Source organism: Dipodomys ordii, unplaced genomic scaffold (assembly GCF_000151885.1).
Source record: "Dipodomys ordii isolate 6190 unplaced genomic scaffold, Dord_2.0 Scaffold10, whole genome shotgun sequence".
Classification (NCBI taxonomy): Eukaryota; Metazoa; Chordata; class Mammalia; order Rodentia; family Heteromyidae; genus Dipodomys; species Dipodomys ordii.
Genome location: NW_012267226.1, coordinates 21589372 through 21615270, shown reverse-complemented (window position 1 = coordinate 21615270; position 25899 = coordinate 21589372). Strand labels below are relative to the sequence as shown.

At 37.4% G+C, this 25899-nt stretch overlaps 1 protein-coding gene across 1 annotated transcript in view; it reads right to left on the bottom strand.

The window, feature by feature from the left end:
• Arhgef12 (Rho guanine nucleotide exchange factor (GEF) 12) overlaps positions 1-25899 on the bottom strand; it is a 115466-nt gene that overhangs the window by 47651 nt on the left and 41916 nt on the right. Inside the window, exons 2-7 of the mRNA XM_013009508.1 lie at positions 19209-19232; positions 17451-17536; positions 15650-15706; positions 5029-5127; positions 4346-4395; positions 2942-2999 (exon numbers count right to left, since the gene is read on the bottom strand). Coding sequence (XP_012864962.1) covers positions 2942-2999; positions 4346-4395; positions 5029-5127; positions 15650-15706; positions 17451-17536; positions 19209-19232 — 374 coding nt within the window. The remainder of the gene's footprint in view (positions 1-2941; positions 3000-4345; positions 4396-5028; positions 5128-15649; positions 15707-17450; positions 17537-19208; positions 19233-25899) is intronic.

Sequence of the window (25899 nt, the reverse complement as noted above, 5' to 3'; positions counted from 1 at the left end):
TTTTAAGCTAGTCTTATGAAATGAATATAACTAAAATAGTCCACATAGCAGAAAAATCACAATAGTGAGTTTTAATTGAAACTTTCACTAGACATTTAAAGGGAGGGAAAAAAAACCCTAGACAATCGAATTTATGATAAGCCAAGACTCACCAGCCAACATTCACTATTTATCTAGCATCAGTAAGAAATTAATGTTTCACATAAACAGCTTTTTTAGATAACTGATCTCTAAATGAAAAAAACACTTTTTAGACTTTTCAATACAAATTTTAAATGCATTTTAACACTTGCTTCCCTAAAATTCAGTCCTCCCATGAAATTAAGAGTCATTTCACAGTGTTCTATGGTCCTAAAAATTATCTCTCTTTACACTAACTAGTTCCAACTGCTAAGAAAGGAGGGTGTCTAATACTTTAATACTTTTTTTTTTCTTTTTGAGACCGGGTCTCACTATGTAGGCTAGGCTAGCCTCAAACACTATAAAGTCCTCTTGCATCAGCCAACTAAGTGGCTGGGATTCACACACACAGCCATACCCAGCAAGTATAAGTACTTTTTAAACCCTTACAGTCCTATTACTCTTTTTCAGAAAGTCATTTCTCTTATATTACTAGCTCACATACTGTCTCCAATAGCTTATTAGTTCTTCCCTTTCTCCTTTAGTTCTCTCTAAGGTGCTCCAATTTGAAATCACTTTTACAATGTCTAGAATCAGCATCGAAGAGTAGGTGTATATGAAATCTCTACATAGTGCACAGGTTTTAGGCATGCCACATCTATTTTGTTTACTCAGGGTGTTTTATACTTGGTTTGTTAACTACACCCTCACTAATGCTACTGGGTAAGTAATCTACTGCTATAATCCTAGGGTTTATTTTTGTTTTCTAGTGCTAAGGATTGAACCCAAGGCCTTATTCATGCTACATGCAAGCCTCTACCACTGAGCTCCAGCTCCAGCCCTCAGATTGTACTTTTTAAGTAAAATTTATACTGGAATAAATAAAACCAACAAAATAACTAGAAGGATAAGGAGCTCACCTTATTTATATATTCTACAGTAGACATCAGGCATAAATAAACTTGTGAGCATAAACCTTCATATTTATGTCACATACAAAAGTTATAGAACACAATCTTGTTGAGTAAACTGGTTTATTCAAGTGTGGGATCTGATTTTGATCATGGCATATCTTTTTTTTTTTTTTTTTGGTCAGTTGTGGGACTTGAACTCTGGGCCTGGGTGCTGTCCCTCAGCTCTTCGGCTCAAGGTAAACGTTCTACCACTTGAGCCACAGCGCCACTCCCAGTTTTCTGGTGGTTAACTGGACAGAAGAGTCTCATGGACTTTCCTGCCTGAGCTGGCTTTGAACTGCAATCCTCAGATCTCAGCCTCCTGAGTAGCTAGGACTACAGACATGAGCCACAAGTGTCTGACGATCACGGCATATCTTTAAAAATATTCTAATGTTAGAAACTGAAAGTGACCATTCAGAAAATTGGAACTGTACGGGGCTGGAAGGTGGTTCAGTAGTAGAGTGCTTGCCTTGCATGCATGAGGCCCTGGGTTCGATTCCTCAATACCACATAAGCAGAAAAAGCCGGAAGTGACACTGTGGCTCAGTGGTAGAGTGCTAGCCTTGAGCTGAAATGCTGAGGGACAGTGCCCAGGCCCAGAGTTCAGGCCCCATGACCAACAAAAAATAAAAAGAAAGAAAGAAAACTGGAACTGTGCTGGAAAGGAAAATGAATTCAGAGCTGCTAACTGAAGCAATTAGAAGTTCAACAGAATAGTCTATCGAATTCATTCTGAAGATGTCTCTCTACACCAGAAAAAGAGTTAAGTAAAATATTAATTATTTTGCTAGGCCACAAACAACTATCTTTTAGTTGTCATCCTCTTTACTATGAAATAACCTGATGAAGAAGATCATAAATTTTTTAATTTATTGTATCAAAATTATTTTAAGGTGTCATTTCTTTTTTTTTTTTAATGTAATGACAAATACAGCCGACGCCAAGCCATTACAGAGAAAAGAATGATTATAGGCAGTGGGACACTGGGACTTCCTCTCTCTACTCCTGCTATGCTGGTCTGTGCTGTTATTTCTGTAACAAGTGAAGAAACTCTTGGGAAACAGGCAGGACTAAAAGGTAGCAACCTGGATCTGGGCTGGGAGTGTAAGGTGTGGAACCTGGACTTTTTCCAGGCTTCCTCGCCACTGGCAAACAGAAGCTCACAGAAACACTGGTCCTTCAAGGGGCTGGCACTGGTCTGCCCAAGCCTCATCGCCAGGTGGGAGAAGCCACATCCACTTTTGACCTTACAATGGCAAGAGAATAGGCAGTTGTAGATTCTCACTGGTCTGAGATTCAGTTTTTCCATGAAAACTAAATGAAGGAAGGCTACTAACTCAAAGCCAAAATCATAAACCCTTAACCCTGAAGTTTTCCCAAGAGATATTCTCGACTCTGGATTGTACAACCATTTACTCATCATTGTGTCATGTGATCTCTAAACTTCCATTTCAGTCTGATCCCTTAACTTCCTCTCTTCTAATTCATTTATCTGTTTATATAAATGTATATACTCAAATGAATGACAAAGATATAATGAACCCAATGTATGGAGCTGACAGAAAATAACTACTAGTAACTTAAGAGCTTCCACTTGAGAACTTTATTCCACAGGGTTGGCAAACTCCAGCCAAGGGGTTAAATAGGGCTCACAGATATAGTTATATTAAAACCCAGCACAGCCAATCTTTACATACTATGACTGCTTTGGTGCTACAATAACAGACTCCAGTACAGTAACAACCGCCATGTTCCATCTACACCTCCTAAGCTATTTGCTGTTTAGTCTATTACAGAAAATGTCTGTTGATTCTTGTCTTATGGGTTTCAGAAAACGATTCACACTAAATACAGTATTCACTTACATTTGATTAGCTTCACAACCTCCAAATGGTTTGAATGAGTCACCAGAGTTCCATTCACCTATAAGAAAATCAAATAATAGATATTAAATATATCCTACTAAGACAATGGACAGGCTGACTTTAAGAATTGTCATCTAGCTGGGCGCCAGTGGGTCACACCTGTAATCCTAACTACTCAGGAAGCTGAGATCTGAGGATCAAAGTTCAAAGACAGGCCGGGCAGGAAAAGTCTGTGAGTCTCATCTCCAGAAAATGAGAAGTGGTGCTATGGCTCAACTGGTAGGGCACTCACCTTGAGTGGAAGAGCTCAGGGACAGTGCCCAGGCCCAGAGTTCAAGCCCCAAGACTGACAAAAAAAAAAATTATCATCTAAAATAAAACCAGGTATAATATATGTACGTGTGTGTGTGTGTGTGTGTGTGTGTGCATGCGTGTCTGTGTGTATGAATCTGGCTTTCTATGACTCTATTGGATCTACTGCCAGATCAACATTTACACTAGAGTCACAGATCTAAAATCAAGATTGATTTTCCACTGCCTCTCATGTATACCATATACACAGCATACTTTTTTTCTGCTAACTCTTTATTCGTCTGTCTGTTCTCAGTGCTGAGGATCAAGCTCAGCACTCCATACATGCTAGGGTAAGTACTACCACTGTGTTATGCCCTCGGTCCTCTATAGGAACAATCCATTTGACACATAATAGTACTACCATAATTCATATTTTAAATAAGGACTTTTATCACTTATATTTGTTTGCTGGCTTTTTGAGAAGCGATCTTACTATGTAGCCCAGGCAAGCCTTGAACTTGTAATCTGCATGCTTCAGCCTCCCAAAGACTAGAAATACAGCCATGAACTACCATATCTGGCTAAAATCAATGTCATGGGGATTATTTTTGTTGTTGTTGCTTGTAATGCCCAAATTTGAACTCAAGGTCTCCTCTTTGCTAGGCGAGTGCTCTTGAGCCACATCTTTAGCCGCTACTTACATATTTAAAGGGGCTTTTTTTTTCTTGACAGTACTGGGGTTTAAACTGAAAGCCTACTGCTTGATAGACAGGTGCTCTACCCCTTGAGCCATGCCTCTAGCTCTCTACTTACATATTTTAAGGCACATTTCTACTAAGAGATTAATGTGGGCAGGAATGATCTTTACAAAAGTGAATTGTTTTCTTATCAAGAACATATAGTTCTTCACTTATTATGATACCTTTTATTAAGCCCTTTAGTGAAGGATAGTAGTGATTACAAAATAAACGCAAAATAAATTAAGTCTTAATATTCAACAGATCCATAAAGTGCTGCTTTTAATAAAAATCCAAATTAAAAAACAAAGAGTATGGCTGATATATCCTGTTTTCAATCCTACCACAAGTCCCATAATAGTCTTTTCTTTACCTTGATGATCCGATCACCTGTCTGCACACCAGCCCGCATGGCTGCTCCATCTGTGTAAGAAATGAGTTACTTAAAACATGATTCGCTTGCAGTCACTGAAAGTCTTCTTGAAAGTAATGTGAATTAACAAAGCAGTTAAAAACATGAGCTGTAAAAGGACATGAACCTAAGTTCAAATCATGCCTCTGTCTCTCACTAGTGAAATGCTGCCTTTTTTTATGGCCTGCTACTTTTAGGCTCATTACCACCTATAAAATAATTTTTAAAAAATACTCCAAATTTCATGACATCCAATATAAAGAAAATATTCAATATGTGTTAACAGCAAAAGACATTATTTTAATTTGAGGCAAGAACTGATTATTGTTTAGCCCATCACCCTCCCTTTAGTCAATACTTATTATGGTCACTAGTGCCTTAAAGAATGGAAATTCTAGAGCCTTGGAGCTGTTGACACATAAAGTATCACAATCATGGAGTCATAGGGTTTCTAGAGTTACACAAATGATAAAGAAAACCACCCGGGGGTAAATTCATTCCCGTTAACACTACAGGCAAATCTGCAATAGTCCACAGGACCTGCAAACTGTGAAGTTATTCTATTCCAGGCAACAGATATTTTCAAGCTTTTCCGTGCTTATTCTGCTTGCCCCTGGTGACAAAACTTTTTTAAAATGCCTTGCCTTCTTTGACAGACTGTACGAAGACTGGATTGTCTCCACTGACCGTCAGCCCAAATCCATTGTCATCTTTCTGGATGACCACACACCGCTGAACAAGACCTGCACAAGAACCAGAGTAAAGAAAGAAGGAAGAGAAGACAGAATGAAAAGGACAATGATTATATATTAGCAATGAACCATATGCTACCTGGGGAGACACAAGAGACCTCATGAAACCCATATATAAAGAAGAGTTCTAACTCCATCAACAAACAAACAGAGGAATATCACAAAGAAACACAAATACTGGTTTCTCACTGAAGAAGTAGAATAGAACTACTCCAAGATTAAGAAGTTATAGCGAATTGGAAAGGGGAATTATTAGAAATGAGACAATTAGAAGGAAAGCCCCTTGCTATCTGAGCTATTTATTTGTCATATAAAATCCTGTCCCACTGCTCTGAGCTCTAATTGATGTTTAATCCAAGAAAATCAAATGCTTCTGTAGAACATAAGGTTAGGAGCATCCTATGGAAAATTCCAGAGAATACAATCTTAACCTCAAAAAATATTCTTAGATAAACAGACTGCAAAGAAGGAAAATATGTGCAGAATACCTGCAGCTACACTCCTAAGAGGTAAAGACAAAGGGATGAGTTCAAAGGGAAGAAATACTCTGGCTCACAGTGAAAATAAACAGAAAGGAGACAAAAGCAGGAAAGAGAAAACCTGTGAGCCTTCAACCAGTTCTTTTATCTACGTATATACTTACCTGATTCCTGTAGGAGAATTTTTCCCCCTCCTAAATAGCAAATGAAAACTATCAGGCAAGGTGCCAAACAGGGGAACTCAACCAAAAAAAGACTGTCCCTAAGCAGACCACTCTGCAGTTCTGTTTGGCACAGATCAGATCTGAAGATCCTGATCTCTGTGTAGAGATACTTAATGTACTTTTAGTTTTGCAGAAACAAACCATTTCACCAAAACCCAAACTATGTAACATTAAAATAATACAAAGATAATGATTGGAAAATAAGAACTTCTTCCAAGAATTTTATATATAAAGAATAGATAGATAGCTTATATCAAGAGCCACAATATCTTTGAAATAACTGATAAGCAAAGGATATGTTAAAGATAATATATTACTAATATCTTGTTGGCATAGTATATTCTTGCTGATAATAACATGGCATGGATAAGTTGAGCTTACTGAAGACAAAAGACTGGAGTAACTGGATTCCTATAAAGAAAATCCAAACCTTGAAATCCTACTCTATCCAAAAATTAAAACATCACGGCGGGGAGGGAGTTAGAGTGTTTTCCTGGCATCAACAAGTCCCTGGGTGTGATCCCCTCCCCACGCTGGAAAAAAGGCAAAACCAAGGACCTAAATGTAAATTTAAGCCAACTTCTCAGAAGAAAATAAAGCAGCAAATCTCTAAGATCTCAAGGACACAGTTCTCTCAAGATGTAAAATGCACCAATCATCAAAGAAAAAAAATCTGGACTCAAAATTAAAACCTTTCGCTCTTCTAAAGACACTCAAAAAAGTGAAAAACTAAGCCACAGACTGAGAGAAAATAGACATAATACTTTACAAATATCTGGTAAAACACCTTTATCTAGATTATACTTCTGAAAGCAACTTCACAATTCAATGGAAGATAATTTTTAAAAGACCAAAAGATTTAAATAAATATATCAAAAAGATACAGCAGTAGCCAACAAATACTAGCAGAAGTGCTAATTAATATCTGCAATATTGACAAAAATGTACATTAAAAACACAGTAAAACCTACGCACTAAACAGAATGGCTAAAAAATAAAAAGACTGAGCATATCAAGTGTTGGCAAGGCTATGAAATAACTGGAATTCTTATAATGTTGCTAGGAATTTACAAAGCCTTGAGAAAATAGTTTGGAAATTTCTTATAGAGATAAGCATATATTTACATATGATCCAGTCATTTTATTTCCAGGAGAAATAAAAACTCATGTCTATATAAAGTTTATTGCAAAAATGTTCAAACTAGATTTGTTTATTAGAGCCAAGAATAAGAAACAATTCAAATGTCTATGAACATATGAGTGGATAAGCAAATTGTTATATACATAACATAAACTACTATCCAGCAAAAGAACAAAAGTACCGTGAATATATAACAAGATGCAAGGATGAATCTCAAAAACATCATGCTAAGCAAAAGGACCCAAACACAAGAGAGTGCATTATATAATTCCAGTGCAGCACAGGAAGAGTCCAAGCTATAGCAACCAAAAGCAGACCAGTAATTACCTGAGCAAGGAGAGGGAATGACTGGGAAAGGAAATGGAACTTTGTGTCGTGGAAATGTTCTGTATCATCAATTGTCACATGAGTGTGTTAGTTTGTCAGAAATCGTCAAACTGTGCACTTAGCAAGAGCGCATCTTATGTACATCTTACCTCAAATTAGTTCCAACATTAAAAGTTATTATATCTCAATTCTAGAGATTACTAGCACTGCAGTAGTTTGTATTCATATCACTTCCACAAAACAGTAAAAGGTATTGAGGGTAGAAGAGAAATAACCTATCAGAATTCAACCTTTGTAGGTCAGGGATGGCATGTACCTATAAGCCCAGAATTTGGAGGCTGGGGTAGGAGGTTCACAAGTTCAAGGCCTGCCTGGCCTTGATAGGGAGAGTCAACCTTGTTCCATGTAGCTTCTTTCAGATAATCAGAGAAAGACTATAAATGAGTATGGATACAAAAAAAAAATCTAGTGGAAAAAAAGTGTTCTAGATAAATTTCTAGTAAATAACCAGAATTAGAGCCTCCTGAAATAGAGTAAGAGCAACATTTTACAGGAGTCTGTATAAATCCATGCTTACTAAACACCAATATTTCACCATCTCCTTAACAATCATTCACATTTCAAAACAGACACTATGGTATTAAAATAAAAATCAAAGTAATTATAATACCAAATATATTGATGTTCACATAATATATATCTATGCTTCCCAGCTCACTGAAATCAGTGAAAGAAGTCCACTGTACTAAAACACTGGTCTTCTAAAACACACTTCTCAGGTGCTTGCAGTGCAAAGGCTGCTTGTCAGAAGCGAGGCAATATGGCTGATATAGTGGTATGCACCTATAATCCCAGCAGTCAGAAGACTGTGTAATGTAATTACCATACGAATATGACTGTCTCTGAAAAAAAGTAGCAAGCACATAATCACTTGGATGGCTATAAGCTGTGTCCCAGAACTCTGTATAGGGACAGGCAGAACATCTAACAAAAAAGATAGTTCTAAGGCTCAACTTTCCTTGAAACTTGGTGATAACGTTCCACTCTCACCATTCTTGGTGGTACATGAAGACTTTCCCACAGCTATCTATTATATGAATATGGAGTATAATAAGTAACTATATATGTATGCACTTATCAAAAGGCATTATACTTTTTTCTTTTGCCTCAAGCTATAAACATCTAGAAAACAGCTTGTGTCAGTCCTGTTATCTACGTATCCCTTAGCATGTAACAGGAACTATTTATAGACGTCTACATATAATAGGAATTCAATAAATATTAAATAAATCTGAGTTTGTTTTATATAAAGGAAATTCTGAATAAATCATTTTAATAAGAAATTAAATCATATAACCAGGCATGGTGGTACATGACTATAATCCCAGCACTCCCAGCTAAAGAATCAGATGGCAAATTCGTGGCCTACTTGGACTACATAGTGAGACCCTGTCTAAAAACAAATAAACAAAAACCTCAATTAACAAGAGAAGAAAATCATAGCCCTGAAGATTATTCACAGTAGATAATACTATGTAAGAACATTAATTAACAATCTGCCTGGCAAGATTTCAGACTATCTACTTGAAACTAACTCCTCTATTCACAACGACATTTTTTTTTATTTCCTATCTTGACATTTCTCCTGGAAGCAGGAGAAGTAAAAATGTTCTATCAACTTTACATATATACTAGGCTTTCCTAAATTTTATTTCTCTTATTAGAAAAAGACATGGCTTTCCATTACAATAATGTGACGTGTAAAACGAACATAAAGTCTACTTCTCACACCATAGACAATTACCAATGTTTTTATTTTGAAAATGAATACACTGTATCTTTGTAATGCTTTGGAGAAGAAAGGATAAAAGATATTCTGAAAAATGTGAGAAGGCACTCTCAAGTTTCACTATAAACATATTCCTGAAGAAAGGTCACATCTACAGTGCCAGATGGTAATTTAATGAAAACCGAGTGCTAGACACATGGGCAATATGGCAACCCTTCATATTACGTTGCTTTTGGAGAACATACATTAGTCTTTCTTCACCTTTTATTTTATTACATGACCAAGCTTCTCTAAGCCTCACCTCCTAAGAATTAGCTTCAGGAAAGGGTGTGGAGAAAAACCATGTGCAACCCAATCAAAACAGCTCATCTGCAAACTGCTGCCAGACATGCGTGTTTTATGAGTAAACCTTCAGATAGACAATCCTCTGTTAAGAAGCTTCTGCTGTCTAAATGCATAATGCTGCCAGCAAGAGGAGCCTCAAGTCCCCAGCATTCTGATTTCTTTGTTTAGATCACTAACAGAAATAAATCTCTTTTTTAAGTTACATTTTCTTCTACTTTAAGTTTTCCAAAAGGGAAGAGCCAATTAAGATGAGTCAAGACTTTATTCCATCAATTGTCTACTAAAATAGTTCATCTCAATCTCAGCAATCATTCATTCAAAACTCACTTAAGAAATGACTCCAAGTCAGGCATTATGGGATTTGCAAAGACGAGTACAGAAGCAATTAACTACCTCCAAAGGAGGACAGCAATGTTCAGAAACAAGAGAGGCAGCTGGGCAAAACCAGGAAGGAGCAATACTTTTTAAATTTGTCAGATAAAACTGCCACAAAGTATACATGCTATGGAATATCATATTGTCCAGCCATACATGCAAATATATATATATATATATATATATATATATATATAGAGAGAGAGAGAGAGAGAGAGAGAGAGAGAGAGAGAGAGAGAGGAGTTGAAATTCCTAGCTAATTAACAAATGTACTACTTCCTATTCTTCTGGTAAGAATACAATATACACTTTTCAAGAATGCACTCTATCTTCATTAATTGTGAAGAACAGATCTCTTGAAGGGTATTCCTCAAGTGTCTGTGTTGGGTAGGATTTTAAGCTTCAGGAAAAAAGAAACCATTCAAGACAGAGGACTTACACTGATTAAGCAAAGAATACTAAGACATATTTGGGAAATGGAAACGTGCAAAGGAGTCTGGTACCTTTAGGTGAACATTAGTGGATTAAGGCAGAGTAACAAATTAGGAACAAATTAGATATAGTTTAGTAATCATTTGTACTTTCCCAACAAGTAAATACCCAAATCTTTATTTAACTAAAATTAATCTGACAGGTGATGGCAGGTTATAGAAGAATAGAGAGGAGGAGGAAGTCTAAGAAAGCTATGACTCTATTAAAAATAGTCTTGGTATGGGAATGTGGCTTAGTGGTAGGGTGCCTGCCTAGCATGCAAGCTATGCCTCAGTGCCACATATACAGAAAAAGCCAGAAGTGGCACTGTAGCTCAAAGTGGTAGAGCCTTAAGCAAAAGAAGCTCAGAGACAGTGCCCAGGCCCTGAGTTCAAGCCCCAGGACTGGCAAAAAATAAATAAAAATCAAAATAGTCTAGTGATATAATGGGAAACTGGGGCAGAGTTAAAGCTGAAGAACACTGTAAGAGTGTATAGCTGATAAGGGACAGGGGAATGTAAAAGATGACTTTAAGCAAGTAAGACTAGGTGAATAGGAACATTGTAGCATGAAAGAATCAAATTCTTTATTAAATTCCTTATTTTAAAAATTCTGACCCAGGGGGCTGGGAAGGTGGCTCAGTAGTAGAGCGCTTGCCTTGCATGCATGAGGCCCTGGGTTCGATTCCTCAGCACCATATAAGCAAAAAGAAAAAAGCCGGAAGTGGTGCTGTGGCATCTAAGAGACAACACCTTTAGTTCAAGACCCAAGACCAGCACACACACAGACTTAATAACAGAGATACAAATACACCACTGAAGTACTCAAACATGAATATTCCACGTACAGGCTGATCGTCTCTAACATAAAAATCTGCAGCTCAAAACAATGCCCTAAATCTGAAACTTCTTGACTAGTAACATAATGGTCACAGGAGGAAAATTCCACACCTAACCTCCAAGATAGGTCAGTCAAAATATGAAAAGTATTACAAATATTATGTAACACTACCTTTACAGTACTTGTAGGAGATATACACAAAACACAGAATTTCATGTTTAGACTTGGATACCATCCCTGTAACTCCTAATGTACATGCTAATGTTTCTAAATACAAAAAAATTCCAAAATCAAAATCACATCTGGATTTGTCTGAAGCATTTCAGAAAGATACACTCAACCTGTACTAACAGTCTACTTCGGTTACAGACTAAATGTGTATGTCCCTCACAATCCAAACATTGATACCTCACCGGGAGATGTGATGGTATCTGGGGGAGAGCCTTTATGAGGTGATAAGGGTTTGATAGGATTAGAACAGAGTAGAGTCTCTTCTCTACAGAAAAGCCACAGGAGCACAGACTGAGAAAACAGATACAGTGGCATCATGTAGCAGACTTCCATCTGACTGAAAACCACTTGGGACAATTAATTTTTGTTATTTACAGCATATGGACTATGGCCTTTTAGGTTTTGTTATGACAGCCCAATCGTGCTAAGACAGTTCAGTAAAATATGGATTATTTGTCCACAAAATAGTCTCAGTGGGACCAAATATCAAGTTCAAGGTGTTCACCTTGGGAATTAATTACCAGAAGGCCCTGGTATGATCTTCTTTATCTCAAAAAGTAACTGTGAGTTTTCACAGCACTATTTTTAGAAGAGCCCACAGGAGTGTGTCCAAAGAGGTCATGATGGAAATAATACTAGGGGACTTTATTTCCTAGCAGAAGAAATGCTTGTCTTGATTTTTAAACTTCCATAATCACAAAAAGGAATACAGGCCTTTGAACTCGACATGGGAAAAGGAACGGAATTCCCCATCTGGTGGGCGGAGAATACAGTTGTGTTTAAAATACTGAAAGGAAGACTGTTTCCTCCTCAGGATGCTTATGATGATCCCACATTACTACACCTAGTTACAATAATCAGTTTATTTAAGAGCAAAATGTCCTTTGTGATGCAAATGAAGAGTATGGTCTGAGGATGTCATTCTTCTAATGGAAGAACAAAAATCTATTTAATATGGAATGAGTAAAGTAGGCTGAGGGAGATAATTTTTAGTGGCTACAGGAAAAAGCACAGTTAGGCTTCAGGCCTTTTATTCCTGGGAAAATATGTATAGAGAAAACTTTTAAAATATTCTTTGATTAGAAATATACATGTACCCATGTAATAACAGAACATGTGCATTCTGCTAGTATGGCATAAAAGAAAATAATATTCATGAAAATCTCTTTAAGAACATCATGACAGAAGTTAGAAAAATCCTATAGTCAAATTCAAAATGCCTTTTGTGAATTTTTTATCTCCTACAGTAACCTAGAAAAGTTCTCCACTGAGTAAAATATATATATATATAAAACAGGAAATCAAATACCATTAAAATTGCAGATCAGAAAATGAATTCACCCCTGTCTAACAGACTGCAAAAGATACAGAGAAAAATACAGGGAAACTGAATAAATACTGGCTGAACTATAGAAAAACTTAACAAGTTGATCTAGAATAAACATTTGGTTTCCTTTTAATGAACAAAGTAAATATCTCAAAAGTAACTCTAAAAATGGTTACGAAAGTCTAATATTATGTATGAGTGATGTCTATGTTAAGCACCCAACTAAAGAATCTGTAAGCCGGGCACCAGTGGTTCACGCCTATAATCCTAGCCACTCAGGAGGCTGAGATCTGAGGATTGCGGTTCAAAGCCAGCCTGGGCAGGAAAGTCCATGAGACTCTTATCTCCAATAAACCACTTGAAAACCAGAAGTGGCACTGTGGCTCAAGCGGTAGAGCACTTGCCTTGAGCTGAAGAGCTGAAGAGCTGAGGGACAGCACCCAGGCCCAGAGTTCAAGTCCCACAACTGACTAAAGAAAGAAGAAAAAGGAAGAGGAGGAGGAGGAGGGCGAGGATGAGGACGAGGACGAAGACAATGTCTAATTGCTAAAGCTTGAGGTGGGCTTATAACAAGATCCTACACTGAAACATAATGTCGCCAACTGCTATGACTACACTCAGTCATATCCATATATTTCCAAAGTTTGCTTTTCTCTGTAGTGTCTTTTTCACCCATGCTAACCACACAGACTAAAGAAGCCTATTTATGATTTTATAATGTCAGAGATTACTACACACATGCTGACTCTGTCTGATCAACTCACCCCTCAGATGAGTGCTTTTTGAGTACTTGTGGTTCTGTTCCTTCCAAAACACAGTGTTTCAAAGGTTCTCAAGGAACAAACACAGAGAAGCCACACCTTCCTTCCAATTACCACTTAAAATGTTTCTATTACTTCTAAGCTAATAGCATGTCTGGACGAGTGTAAAATTGCTACCACTGGGAAGAAAAATATTAGTATAATATTTCTTGTCATAGATTCCTAAACTGCTAATCTTCATCCAAGGCAAACAAGCTTTTGCACACATACCACAGATCTAGGAAAATGGTGAAGGAGGTAAATACAGCATCACAAAGGATACTGGAAAGAATGGAGCTTGAAGGACAACGTTCCAGTCCCCAAAGAGAATGAAGTATAGGAAGCTCTACATACACATAATAGAAAGACAGGAGTCTGAAGGATTAGGGAGTTATTTCTCACTAATTAGGAGTCAAAATACTTTGGAGGGAAGAAAAGGCATAAATTGACCTGCTGCAAGACCTAGTATAGATGTCCCGTTGAACTACACAATTTAAAAAAAGGTCAAGTTAAAAATGTTATGTATCTAACATAGAAGCACTGACTGGTCTGGGACCAAACAGTGGGCTTTATAATACTAAAGAGTATCTGATACTGTGGGCTCAGGTGCCAGAGGTTAAGTTGTCAAATACATTCAGGGGCAGAGGGCATTTCTATGTACTTTCTCCTCATAGAAGTCACACTAGGAAATAACTGCACTGGGTAAACATCCATTTTTTGGCTGTATTAGATTTTTTTAATGTTTTAGTTTTGAGGACAAAGTTGGAATCTTCCTAAAATGATATAACTTTAGTTATAGTGTAAGTTATACCTTAATCTTCCTAAATAATCTTTAAAGATTATTTTCAAACTCTTTTTTTTGGGGGGGGAGGGGAAGGGTCCGGTCGTGGGGCCTGAACTCTGGCCTGGGCGCTGTCCCTCAGCTCTTCAGCTCAAGGCTAGTGCTCTATCACTTGTGAGCCACATTGCCACTTCCCGCTTTTTTTTTCCTGCTTATGTGGTGCTGAGGAATCGAACTCAGGGCCTCATGCATGCAAGGCAAGCGCTCTACCACTGAGCCACCTTCTCAGCCCATTTTCAAACTCTTGATTCCAGGTAATGCCTCTTCATTCACTTTTCTCAAACTATGTCAAAAGAAGGGACAGGGGCAAGTGAACTGCAAAGACAAAGAGAAAATCTACTCGAACTCCATAAACAGGATCTATTGTATTTGGGGGAGAAAGGAATGAGTCTGGAAATATTAGCATTTCCATCATGTGTTCCAAAGTTCCCCATTCAGGTTAACCTTGCTCTTTGTGAAGATTTTTTGTTTTGGGTTTTTTTGCTTGTTTGTTTGTTGTTTTGTCAGTCATGGGGCTTGAACTCTGTCTGTAAGCTCTTTTGCTGAAGGAAAGGGCTCAACTTCTTTGAGCCCAGCGCCATTTCAGTTTTTCTGGTGGTTAATTGGAGATAAGAGTTTCACAGACTTTCCTGCCCAGGTTGGCTTTGAACCGTGATCCTCAGATCTCAGCCTCCTGAGTAGCTAGGGTTACAGGCATGAGCCATGGTGCCTGGCTAAGATTAGTTTTCAAAGGCACTGCACTGGTATGAAATTTCCTCATTCAAAATAAGCTTCAGGGAACCTTCTGAAAGGCACAAATTCTTCAAACAAGAAAATGAAGTATTTACATTTTTTACTATTGCGGATACATTCTACAAGAATGATTCATTCATGTGATAATGCAATGAAAAACAAACATAAAGTTCCAAAAGACAGCTAACACATTTAAATTATGTCAGCACTATACTTAGGAGGAAAACACTGCACTGCTTAAATTCTACGTGATCCAAAATCTGTAATGAGGCATGGGAAGATACCAAGAACTCACGTCCCATCCATGTTATTTGGAGGAATCCAACTCTAACATAATAGAGACAATATGATGTCTTTCCAGAACCAAGAAGAAAGAGAAGATGCGTGATGAAGCCTATCTCAATCTACAATGTTAGTTTGTACTGATCTGAAGCTTCCAGGTCACAGCCACATTCAACCCCAGGCTTGTTTCCCTGCAGTAGATCATGCCATGCAGAGCAGACACAGAAAGGCTGGAGTTATCCACAACAAAATGAAACAGCATGAAGCAAGCTCCAGAGGTACAAGGCTGAATTAGCTACATGAGCTTACCATATATCTCCGATCTACTCTCCTCTGAACTAGACTTTGTCTTCTTGGAGGAGCTATCTGCACAGGAGCGGGAGAAAAGGAGAGATATAGAAAATATGGAAACCAATGTAAGGGGGGAAAATTCATGGGGGTAAAAAGAATGAATCATGATCAAGTTAAATCGTGCAAACATGAGGTATGGACATCACAGGTGAAAGCATTTAGAATAGTCATGAACAGCACAGGTAATGACATCTTTTAAAGATTTATCGAAGAAAAGACAGTGCAATAAAAATACAGTCATACAAAACAACACATGAATAATCTACAAAATGTATAATCACCTGGCAATTGCAGAGATGAAAAAAAGCACCAAAAGTTATATTAATGAAGGATCATACCTCTTTGTTAAATCTGTCGTTGGACCTGGACCATCATACATGAACAATACAAAATAAATCTAACAAAACTAAAACATTTTCATGAATACAGGGCAGAAACCTGTGACCTTTATTATCAAGACAATAGCTAATCACATAAATGAAACCCATGAACCCCATGACTTCAAAACTATGTGTCAGAAATAGAGAATCCCCTCTTCCTGGAGATCTGTAAGTGACCAAAGCCTCCTAAACTGATGCTAGAATTTCCTTTCCCCCATTGGCCAAGATGTAGCTTAACTATTAGCTGTTTGCTTCTTAGTTGTCCCTTCACAGATACTTTTATTTTTGTTCAAATTTCAGGACCAGTTTGAACTAAAAGTATGAAACACTGTAACTATATACAAAAAACATATTACTCCATTAATTATGGGAAATTATATTGCTAAGTACAAATATCTTAAAAGATGTTACATTTATGTATCTGGGATTGCAGCATTTACTTTATCTTTTGTAATGGGAATATACAACTCAGCTAAATAATACATGTTCAAAGAACATGTATCAATTTCAAATAACAAAAGAAACTTAAGCAATTTTTTAAAGTTAACTGTTAAGTTTACAAGGAGAAGAAAAAAGAAAAAGCCTAAATTCCACAAGAGAAATTCTCTATATCTGAAAAAATACCTATCTATTGGGGAAAAAAAACAACACTACAAAGGTTAAGACAGATCTGAGTTCAGAAAAACTTTTAATTCAAGAAAAGGGGATTTGGGGTTGGGAAGGTGGCTCAGTGGTAGAGCACATGGCTTGTATGCCAGAGGCCCTGGGTTCGGTTCCTCAGTACCACATAAGCAAAAAGAAAAAAGCCGGAAGTGGCACTGTGGCTCAAGTGGTAGAGCGCTAGCCTTGAGCTGAAGAGCTGAGGGACAGCGCTCAGGCCCAGAGTTCAGGCCCCATGACCGGACCCAAAAAAAAGAAAAAGAAAAGGGGATTTCTATTCATTTGCTTATTAAAAATGAGAAAAATCATTCATTTTTGAAGCTGTTGTCACAACAACTGAATTCTGAAATAATGCAGAAGCAGTGGTTGTTCCAACCTTGATTTGATGACAAGTACTCTTACCATGACCCATCTTAACAGTAAATCCTTGATGTGACCCAAATCCAAGTATGATGTAGCTGTTTCTATCATTATCATTATTCTTAAATATACAAGGATGCATCTATCTGGAAGTCCAAAATATGAAAGTTAAAACGTGTGTAATCCCTGATAAATGCCAAGGGGACGCTATATGACTGGGGGTGGGGGTGGGGGCTGGAAGAGCACTAATGACAACAAGAAAAACCACCACTCATGGTACCTCAGGATGCTTAGGCTCTATCATTCTGACCCTCATGATTCTCAATATTTTTTGGAAGAATTAATACAGTGTATTTTACCTGTAGGGTCAAAATCATGTGATGTACTGCGTTCAACTTTCTGCTTCTTATCTGTTGGTGACTCTCGGTTCAAAATACTTCCATGCCTAAATTAAATCAAAGCAACCAAATATTTACTATAAGAAAAGCATTAGAATAATATTCAATTTAAAAATTAAAAAAATGTGTTCTACAAAAAGAAAGCAACATAAGCTTCTCTATGTTTTTCAAAAAGTTTTTTAAAATTCAATCTATGCTATAATACATATCTACTCATTAATACATATCTACTCATTATTAAAGTACATTTTATTCTTAGAAAGGGCTGTTTATAGTGTATAATACTTTTTACATGTCATCATGATCCTTTCTTTAAAAAAAAACAAAACAGTGCCTAAAATATGTGATGGCCAAGCTCAGAATCACTGAATGAGTACAGCATGCAGAAGAGTTGACAGAGCACATTTAGCTGAAGCCAGACTTACTTTAGCCCCACCTCTATGCTCTAGCCACATAAGTCTCAGCCAATCACCTTAACGGCTCAAGAGGCCCTCACAATGGGATGTTTTTCTGTGACCTAGCCATTCATTGATCAGATAACGGCTTGGCAAAACAAGACCCTAACTATGATAGAGAACTATTGATTAAATGAAATGTTAGTGATATCATTAAAAATGATAAAAATAATATAATTAGGAATGACATACTGTCAACATTTTAAACAGTATTAATGATTAAGATGAAAGAGAGGAGATGGTACATCACAAGTACTGGACAGGAGTATTTCTTCTTGAGAAATCAACACTGATATGAGCACTAGCAAATTTGAACATTCTGGGTTTTGTTTTGTCTTAAAATAATTAGGATGTAAGCCGGGCGCCGGTGGCTCACGCCTGTAATCCTAGCTACTCAGGAGGCTGAGATCTGAGGATCTCAGTTCAAAGCCAGCCCGGGCAGGAAACTCCATGAGACTATTATCTCCAGTAAACCACTAGAAACCCGGAAGTGGCGCTGTAGCTCAAGTGGTAGAGTGCTGGCCTTGAGCTGAAGAGTTCGGGGACAGTGCCCAGGCCCAGAGTTCAAGCCCCACGACCGACAAAAAAAAAATAATAATAATAATAATTAGGATGTAGTGAGGCGCCGATGGCTCACACCTATAATTCTAGCTGTATAGGAAGCTGAGATAGTAAGGATCACTGTTCATATCCACCCCTGGCAGAAAAGTCTCCATGAGACTCTTATCTCCAATTAACCACTCAAAAACCAGAAGTGGCACTGTGGCTCAAGTGGTAGAGTGTTATCCTTGAACACAAACAGGCTCAGGGACAGTACCCAGGCCCTGAGTTCAAACCCCACAACAAAACATAGGATATAACCAGTGCCTAAGTTCATTAAAGGGAGTTACAGTCACTAAAGTGATAAAACACATTGAAAAGTAGCAACCTATTCTCACCTTCCCAAGTAACATCCCCAATGATCAGGAAACAGCTCTTAAAATTAAATAAATCTCTTCACAGTATCAATGTCAATAAACTGTGATAACAAATAAACTTTTCAAATGCTTATGTTTAAAAAACTGAAAATATTATCAAAACAATACTGCACTCCAGAAAAAATATGCAACACCTGTTATATTTTAAGTTTGTGAAGCATTATGAAATTTTGTACTACTTAAATCCATACTCTCAAAGAACCACAAAAATTCTCATAATTATGAAGGAATGCATCTAATTAAAATTTAGCCTACACTTTAAAATGCAGGTCAACTGAACTACTTACCTTATAGGTTTTTTGAGGGGAAACCTGGAACAAAGAAAAAAAGTATTTGTAGTTATTTCACTTATAAGCTTCTTGTATTAAGTTTATTAGCCATACTACACCAGAGTAAGGAATATAAATCATATGCTAACTTTCCTAAGGCAAGATTTAACAGACAGGTAGAAGAAGAAGGCAGACACCATTTTTAGTTTCTTTATCTCATCCAATCTCTCCCTTGGTTATTTATGTTTAGCTTCAATAACATAAATTTTTTAAAAATACTTTTGGAGTACGATCAGCTATTAAAAATGCATTCCAAAAGTAGAAAACAAACAGTACTTTCTTTTCTGCTTTCTTTTGTTCTAGGGTTCTGTTAGCTGAAAGAAGGAAAAGCATTTATTTCCTACTGGTTGTCTTTCTTCTGAAGAAACATTACAGAGGCTTCTGGATAAACCCTGATGCTATACCGAAACAGGTGGAGAGGGTGCTCTTCCAATCTTCTTTTGATTTGTCTTTCTTAAATTATTTCAGTCTATAGTATTTTATGTAAAGATTATTTCATCTGAGAATAGTACTTTACCAAACACATCTATAAAAGCACATGTGTTTGTGTTTTAGTAAATTCTGTTTTTTAGTGGTTTCAGCAGGTTACAGCAATTTCACATGGTTTTACAAGAAGACAGTAACACAGGTAGTAAGAAATATGCCTAAAACAATGATACTTGAATGGTTGTATCCCATTTAGCATGGAGGCTTCAAAAGCAAACCTAAAAGTTTAGCAAACAATTTCTTATAAAACTTTTTTTTTCTCCTGATACTGGGGCTTGAACTCAGAGCCTTGAGATCTCTTGCTTGGCTTTTCTGACTCACTGCTGGTGCTCTACCACTGGAGCCATGCCTCCACCTCCTCCTTTTAACTCTTATTTAAATCAAACTGATCGAGAGAAAAAGGCAAAGAATCTAAAGGACTCTTCATATGTGATGGTACATTAACACACAAGCAAGTTAACAGTAACATGGCAGAGTGCTTCTGAGACAGAAGAACACTGCCCTAAAGAGCATCTGGATACAAAAGACATCCAAATCTTCACATGAGCGTTCCTGTGTAGTCTGTCCATCCATGTTGGGTGGGTGTGAAAGGGAATGAGAATCCGTCCTCTCCCACTTACATCCCCATATAGGGTTTGAACTTAGAGCTCTAGAGAGCCCTCAGCAGGCACTCTACTGCTGAGCCACACCTCCAGCTCCAGTATGTCTTTTAGTATACAGAGGATTATAAATGGTTAGCAAAGGAATCCAGACTGAGTTTTTATCATCCTTAGTTACTCCGACCCCTCGCATTATAAAAGCCCCTGCCCCCGAACAATGCTATTTGCGTCAAGATCTGTAATATCCAAAGGGATTCTGGCAAAGAGTCCTGGCAGTTCCCAGATTACTGATTGTAAACCAGTTTCCTGAGCTATTTTCTCTCACAAAGGAAGGGAAAAGGAAGGAAAATACGAAGTCAAAAATGGAATGAGAAGGTAAAGAACAAGGACCATCACAGAAAAATCATAATCTAGTTACTATTTCATAAAGTACAGATGAAGCACTTAAATTTTGAAAGATTAAATCACAGTATTTTTCTCCAATCACTGAATTCCATTTTATTGTATCTACAAAAAAAAGGATCTAAGAAAACAAACATGCTCGTAATATTTGCCTATATGTAACAAAATAAAAAACCTTGGTGTCTCTTTCTTCCAAGTTCCTCTACTTTGACTAAGAAAGTCACCAAAACAATCCCACAGTTTAATAAAAGTGTCAACTAGCTGCAGAATAATGAAACAGGAGTGTAATTCAAGAGCTGGAAACAGGAGGCCAGAACCTCCAACAAAAGTTGAAGATTTGAGACATCAAATCTGACCACAGAAATTTAAAATAGCAAATTATGAAGTAAATTGCAAAGGGCAAATTGCAGGGGGGAAAAAACAAGCATCGGTATGATTAAGAATGGAAGCAGAAGCTAAGGAAGAGGATTAAGAAGATGAGTCAGAAAAGACAAAGGGCCAAGGGAGAAAGGATAATAAATACACTACCAAATGCCACAGAAAGGCAGGTCTGAAGGCTAAAAAGTGCCCTGCTTAACAGCCTGGGCTGATGACCCAAGCCCAGGCTTTCAATGCTTTCAAGACCTGTCCCCTGCCATCGAATCAGGAAACAGCTGGTTATCCATTTGTGTAGAACAGTTGTATTTGAATACCGATAGAATACCAGAGGTACCTAATGGAGTTGTCTGGCTTTTGAAAATATGTGATGACTTGGACATTTAGCCAACACTGAACATGTTTGTGTATATGTATATATGATTGTATTTTTCTAGATATTGAAGAAACACAGTGAAAAATATGGAAAAGGTTATCAGGAGTTTGAGTCACTGTGATCAAGGTGATTAGATGCTCTTACTCTTGATAGCTGTAAAGAGCAAAATTTTATAATCAGAAACTCACCCAAAAATTATTCAGAATATATTTGTTCATTACATTCAACCTTTTGCTTGTTAAGTTTTAGCTCTAATGCAAATGTCTGTGGACTTTACTACATAGTACATAGAGGCCATCTCAACAAACTGTTATTATGGTATAGAGAAAAATGTGCTTTAGTGGCTAAAGAGCCCTAATTTAATAAATAGTGAATACTAGAGTAAAACTTGCACTGTAGCCAGGTTTCACTTTGACTTTATTATTGGGATATTCTTTTAAGATTGCCACATTTTTTATCATCACCTATTTGCCTGTATTAAATCATTTTACTAGAAATCATATTCAGTATTGTAACAATAAATGCAATAAAAACTGTTCTGAGGCCATGCGAGAGGAAATGAAAATTCCACACGCCAGCGTTAATTCCCATCCTCCCCTTTCCTGACCAAGGGTTTCACTGCTACCGCAGTGGATGGTCATGACATGAAATTTGGGACTCTAAAGCCAGGGGCCAGTGGCTCACGCCTGTAAGCCTAACTACTCAGGAGACTGAGATCTGAGGATCATGGTTCAAAGCCAGCTAGTCCAGGAAAGACTGTGAGCCCCTTATCTCCAATTAGCCATCAGAAAACCTGTGGCGCAGTGGTTCAAAGTGATAGAGTGCTTGCCTTGAGCAAAAGAGCTCAACTCCCAGGCCTAAAGCTCAAGACTTGTGACAAAAACCAAAATAAAATTTTTTTAAAAAGGAATTTAAGACTCTAAATGGTTATTCTTTTCTTCCCTCCTTCCTTCCTTTCTTCTCTCTCCCTTTTATCACTCTCTCTCTCCTCCTCTCCCTTTCCTCTTTTTCTGTGTATCCAGTACTGAGGCTTGAACTTGTGGCCTCTCGCTCCCACTCAGCTTTTGACAACATGGCCGTCCCACCAGCTGTGACAGAGCATGTCTCTGCTTGAGCCAGGCCTCCAGTCCCAGATGGTTAGTCTTAATGAGGGATGACCGAAATGAAAGGGAAGAGGCTAAGGAAATTTTATCAGCCTTGGATAGTGGTCAAGTTTATTAGTAGACAAAGCAGGGTGTGATGGTACTAATCCCAGTACTTGGGAAACTAAAACAGGAAGACAGGGAATTCTAAGACAGCGGGAGGCTACACAGGAAGACCCTGTCTCAAAATCTGAACCAAACCAAACCAAACCAAACAAAAAAAGATCATTTGTAGCCAAACAATGTTAGCTAGTGAATTTAAATGTAAATTTAAATGAAATACAGCCTCATCTCACTGTCATCCATGCCAGCGAGGAGAGTTCTACCTGCAAATTAGGCAATAGGATAGTCTAAGGTTCAAATCTCAGGACACGATAATGGGAGTGCAGGAATCAGAAAAAGACAGGGTGGGTAGGGAATAGGTGTTATATGCTGCTGGTACAGTTAGTGTGAATTTATGTAATTCCAAGCCTAGAGCACAGAGAATTCCTCAGAAAAAAATATATAACTGAGTTTATAACCTATATCACAACATAATAGGAGCTTGAACTTAACCAAGTTGCTTAACTTTTCCACCATCATCTGTAAAGCAAAGATAACAGTGGTATTTACCTCACAAATCTTGAGGATTAAATTAGGAAATGAGAAGCAGCACCTAGCAAGTCTACCCTTAATTATTATTAAGTACCACTTAATTATTAGCTATTAGGAAGAACAAAAGTAAATCTGAACATTAGTGACATGCATTCAAATTAAACAGAAAAGAATAAAGTTAAACACTAACAATACTCAAATAGCTGCTTGGCTCAATAAAATGCCTAGAAATGCAGAGTTCAAAGCCAGAGGTAAAACCACAGATTTAACTCAAGTTATAGTGTATAAAATTAGCATCAACTGAGGCCCTAGGTTCGATTCCCCAGCACCACATAAGCAAAAAGAAAAAAGCCGCAAGTGGCACTGTGGCTTAAGTAGTAGAGCACTAGCCTTGAGCTGAAGAGCTGAGGGACAGCACCCAGGCCCAGAGTTCAGGCCCCATGACCGGACCCAAAAAAAATAAAATAAAATAAAATAAAATTAGCATCAATACTCAAATGAAAAAACTTCCTAAAGGCTACAGGGTAAAGAAAGTTTTTCCTGACAATGGGGTTTTGGGTTTTTTTTAAACCTTGTGAAGTTAGGCTGAGCACACTCACCACTAAGTAGTTAAATCAAGTTCACTAATTCTCCTTTAAAATATCAGGAATGGATGACCAAGAATTCTATCGGCTAGATTTTCATTTATCTATACCTACAAAATAAATAGCTTATGGTATAACATTGAAACTGATATGAATCTGAACCATGCTCTAGTTTATTTTTTTCACAACACAGAATAGCTGAGTATTTGTCTGCCATACATAAAAGTATAGCACATAGTGCTCTCTCTTCTACTGAGAGATTTATGAATGGCAAGATATATCGGACAAAAAGCAGTAAGTGGCCAACCACATCCCCACCACCACCAGCACCCACAAAGCATCATAAACCCCTTTTCTACCTGTGTGGGACATAGCTGGTCTCCCTTAGTTATCAAAAGAACTAGAAATCTGGAGCTCACACAACAAAGAAGAAATTCCCATCTGTAACACTGACCACAATACAATAGCCTTCCTGTGCCTGTTTTTATTAGCATATAGATCCAGAGCAATAAAATATCAGTTGTATCCAAAGGACTCTGAAGTTAAAGCCGCAGCTGACATAATAACTCAAGGAGAATTTTTCAACATGTCTATAATTTTCAAGTTCAGGCCCTTGCAGTATCAGACAGAGAATGACAGGAATCAAGAGGTTCACATCCAGTGCAAATCCACAGTGACTCACTGGGATGTAAGGTCTCAAATTAACTTTTTGTTTGTTGGCTGGCTGGCTGGTTGGTTTGAGACAGGCTCTCACTGTGCAGCCCAGGCTGGCCTTTAACTCCTGATCCTCTTGCCTCAGCCTCCCTAGAACTAGGCTGATGGTTATGCACCATGGAGCTCAGTTTAACTACTTAACTATGGTTTATAAGTCATGCCTTTTACTGAGGACTTTAGGCATACAAATCCTTAGTAAGGCACTCTTACATCCTGCACATACTTTCTGACAATCCTAAGAGTAAATTATTTCTTAATTGCAATGTTCATCATTTGACCTTCCAGAGATATTAAAAGACTGGATATTGGGTTTTTTACTGAAATGGGAAAAGTAGTTCACAACTAATATAACAGTAAGTTAACAATCTGGAAAATTACTACTTTGTGAGTATTTTCAACAAAGTTTCTAATTTTTTTTTTTTTTGTCATGGGGCTTGAACACTGGGCCTGGGTGCTACCCCTCAGCTCTTCAGCTCAAGGTGAGCGATCTACCACTTGAGCCACAGCATCACTTCCGGTTTTCTAGTGATTTATTGGAGATCAGAGTCTCACGGACTTTCCTGCCAGGGCTGGCTTTGAGCCTCGATCCTTAGATCTCAGCCTCCTGAGTAGCTAGGATTACAGGCATGAGCCACCAGCATCTGGCTCTAAATTTTTTTGAGATCATTGAGTATCAAGCAGTATTATCTCATACATATGTAGCATTCATTTCAAACACCTGGGTAAAAACACCTGTCAGGAAAAAACCCTTCAAAATACTTAAGCAGGTATATCATCTCTCAAAATACCATTTAAATGATCAAATCCAGACTTACAGAAGAGATATTAATCATTAAACAAATACAAACAACTACATTGAGCTCAACCAAATGATCTCATGATTTCAAAAATAGGGACTTTCTGCTTGATAGGAATTTAAATATTAATCTTGTTTTACATCCTCCAATGTTTATATGGTGGTTAAAAACTAAGGGCATAGCCTTCTTACTCAGGGTGGACCCTCAGCTCTCTTCTGCTAAAATGTGGCTTATCTGAATATTCTATTCTAACACATAAGAGTGTCAACGCTAAGTAAGTTACCAGTGTTACCACTAATTTCCTAATACTACTTTCATAACAGCTCCAAAAAAAAAAAAAAAACTTTCTCCCAAGGGACCTCCTAAAACTGTTATTTTTCCAAAACATAAAATTTCTTGAAATTAACAACAGAAAACAAAAATCATCTGTAACCTCAATAACCACTATTTTCTGCATGCATTCACTAACTTTAAATATAAATTTCTATATACCAGACAGATAGACTTTACATAGAGCTATACATAGCCATAGACATGTGTGTGTATGTGTGTATATATATATATAAAGAACTATATAAAG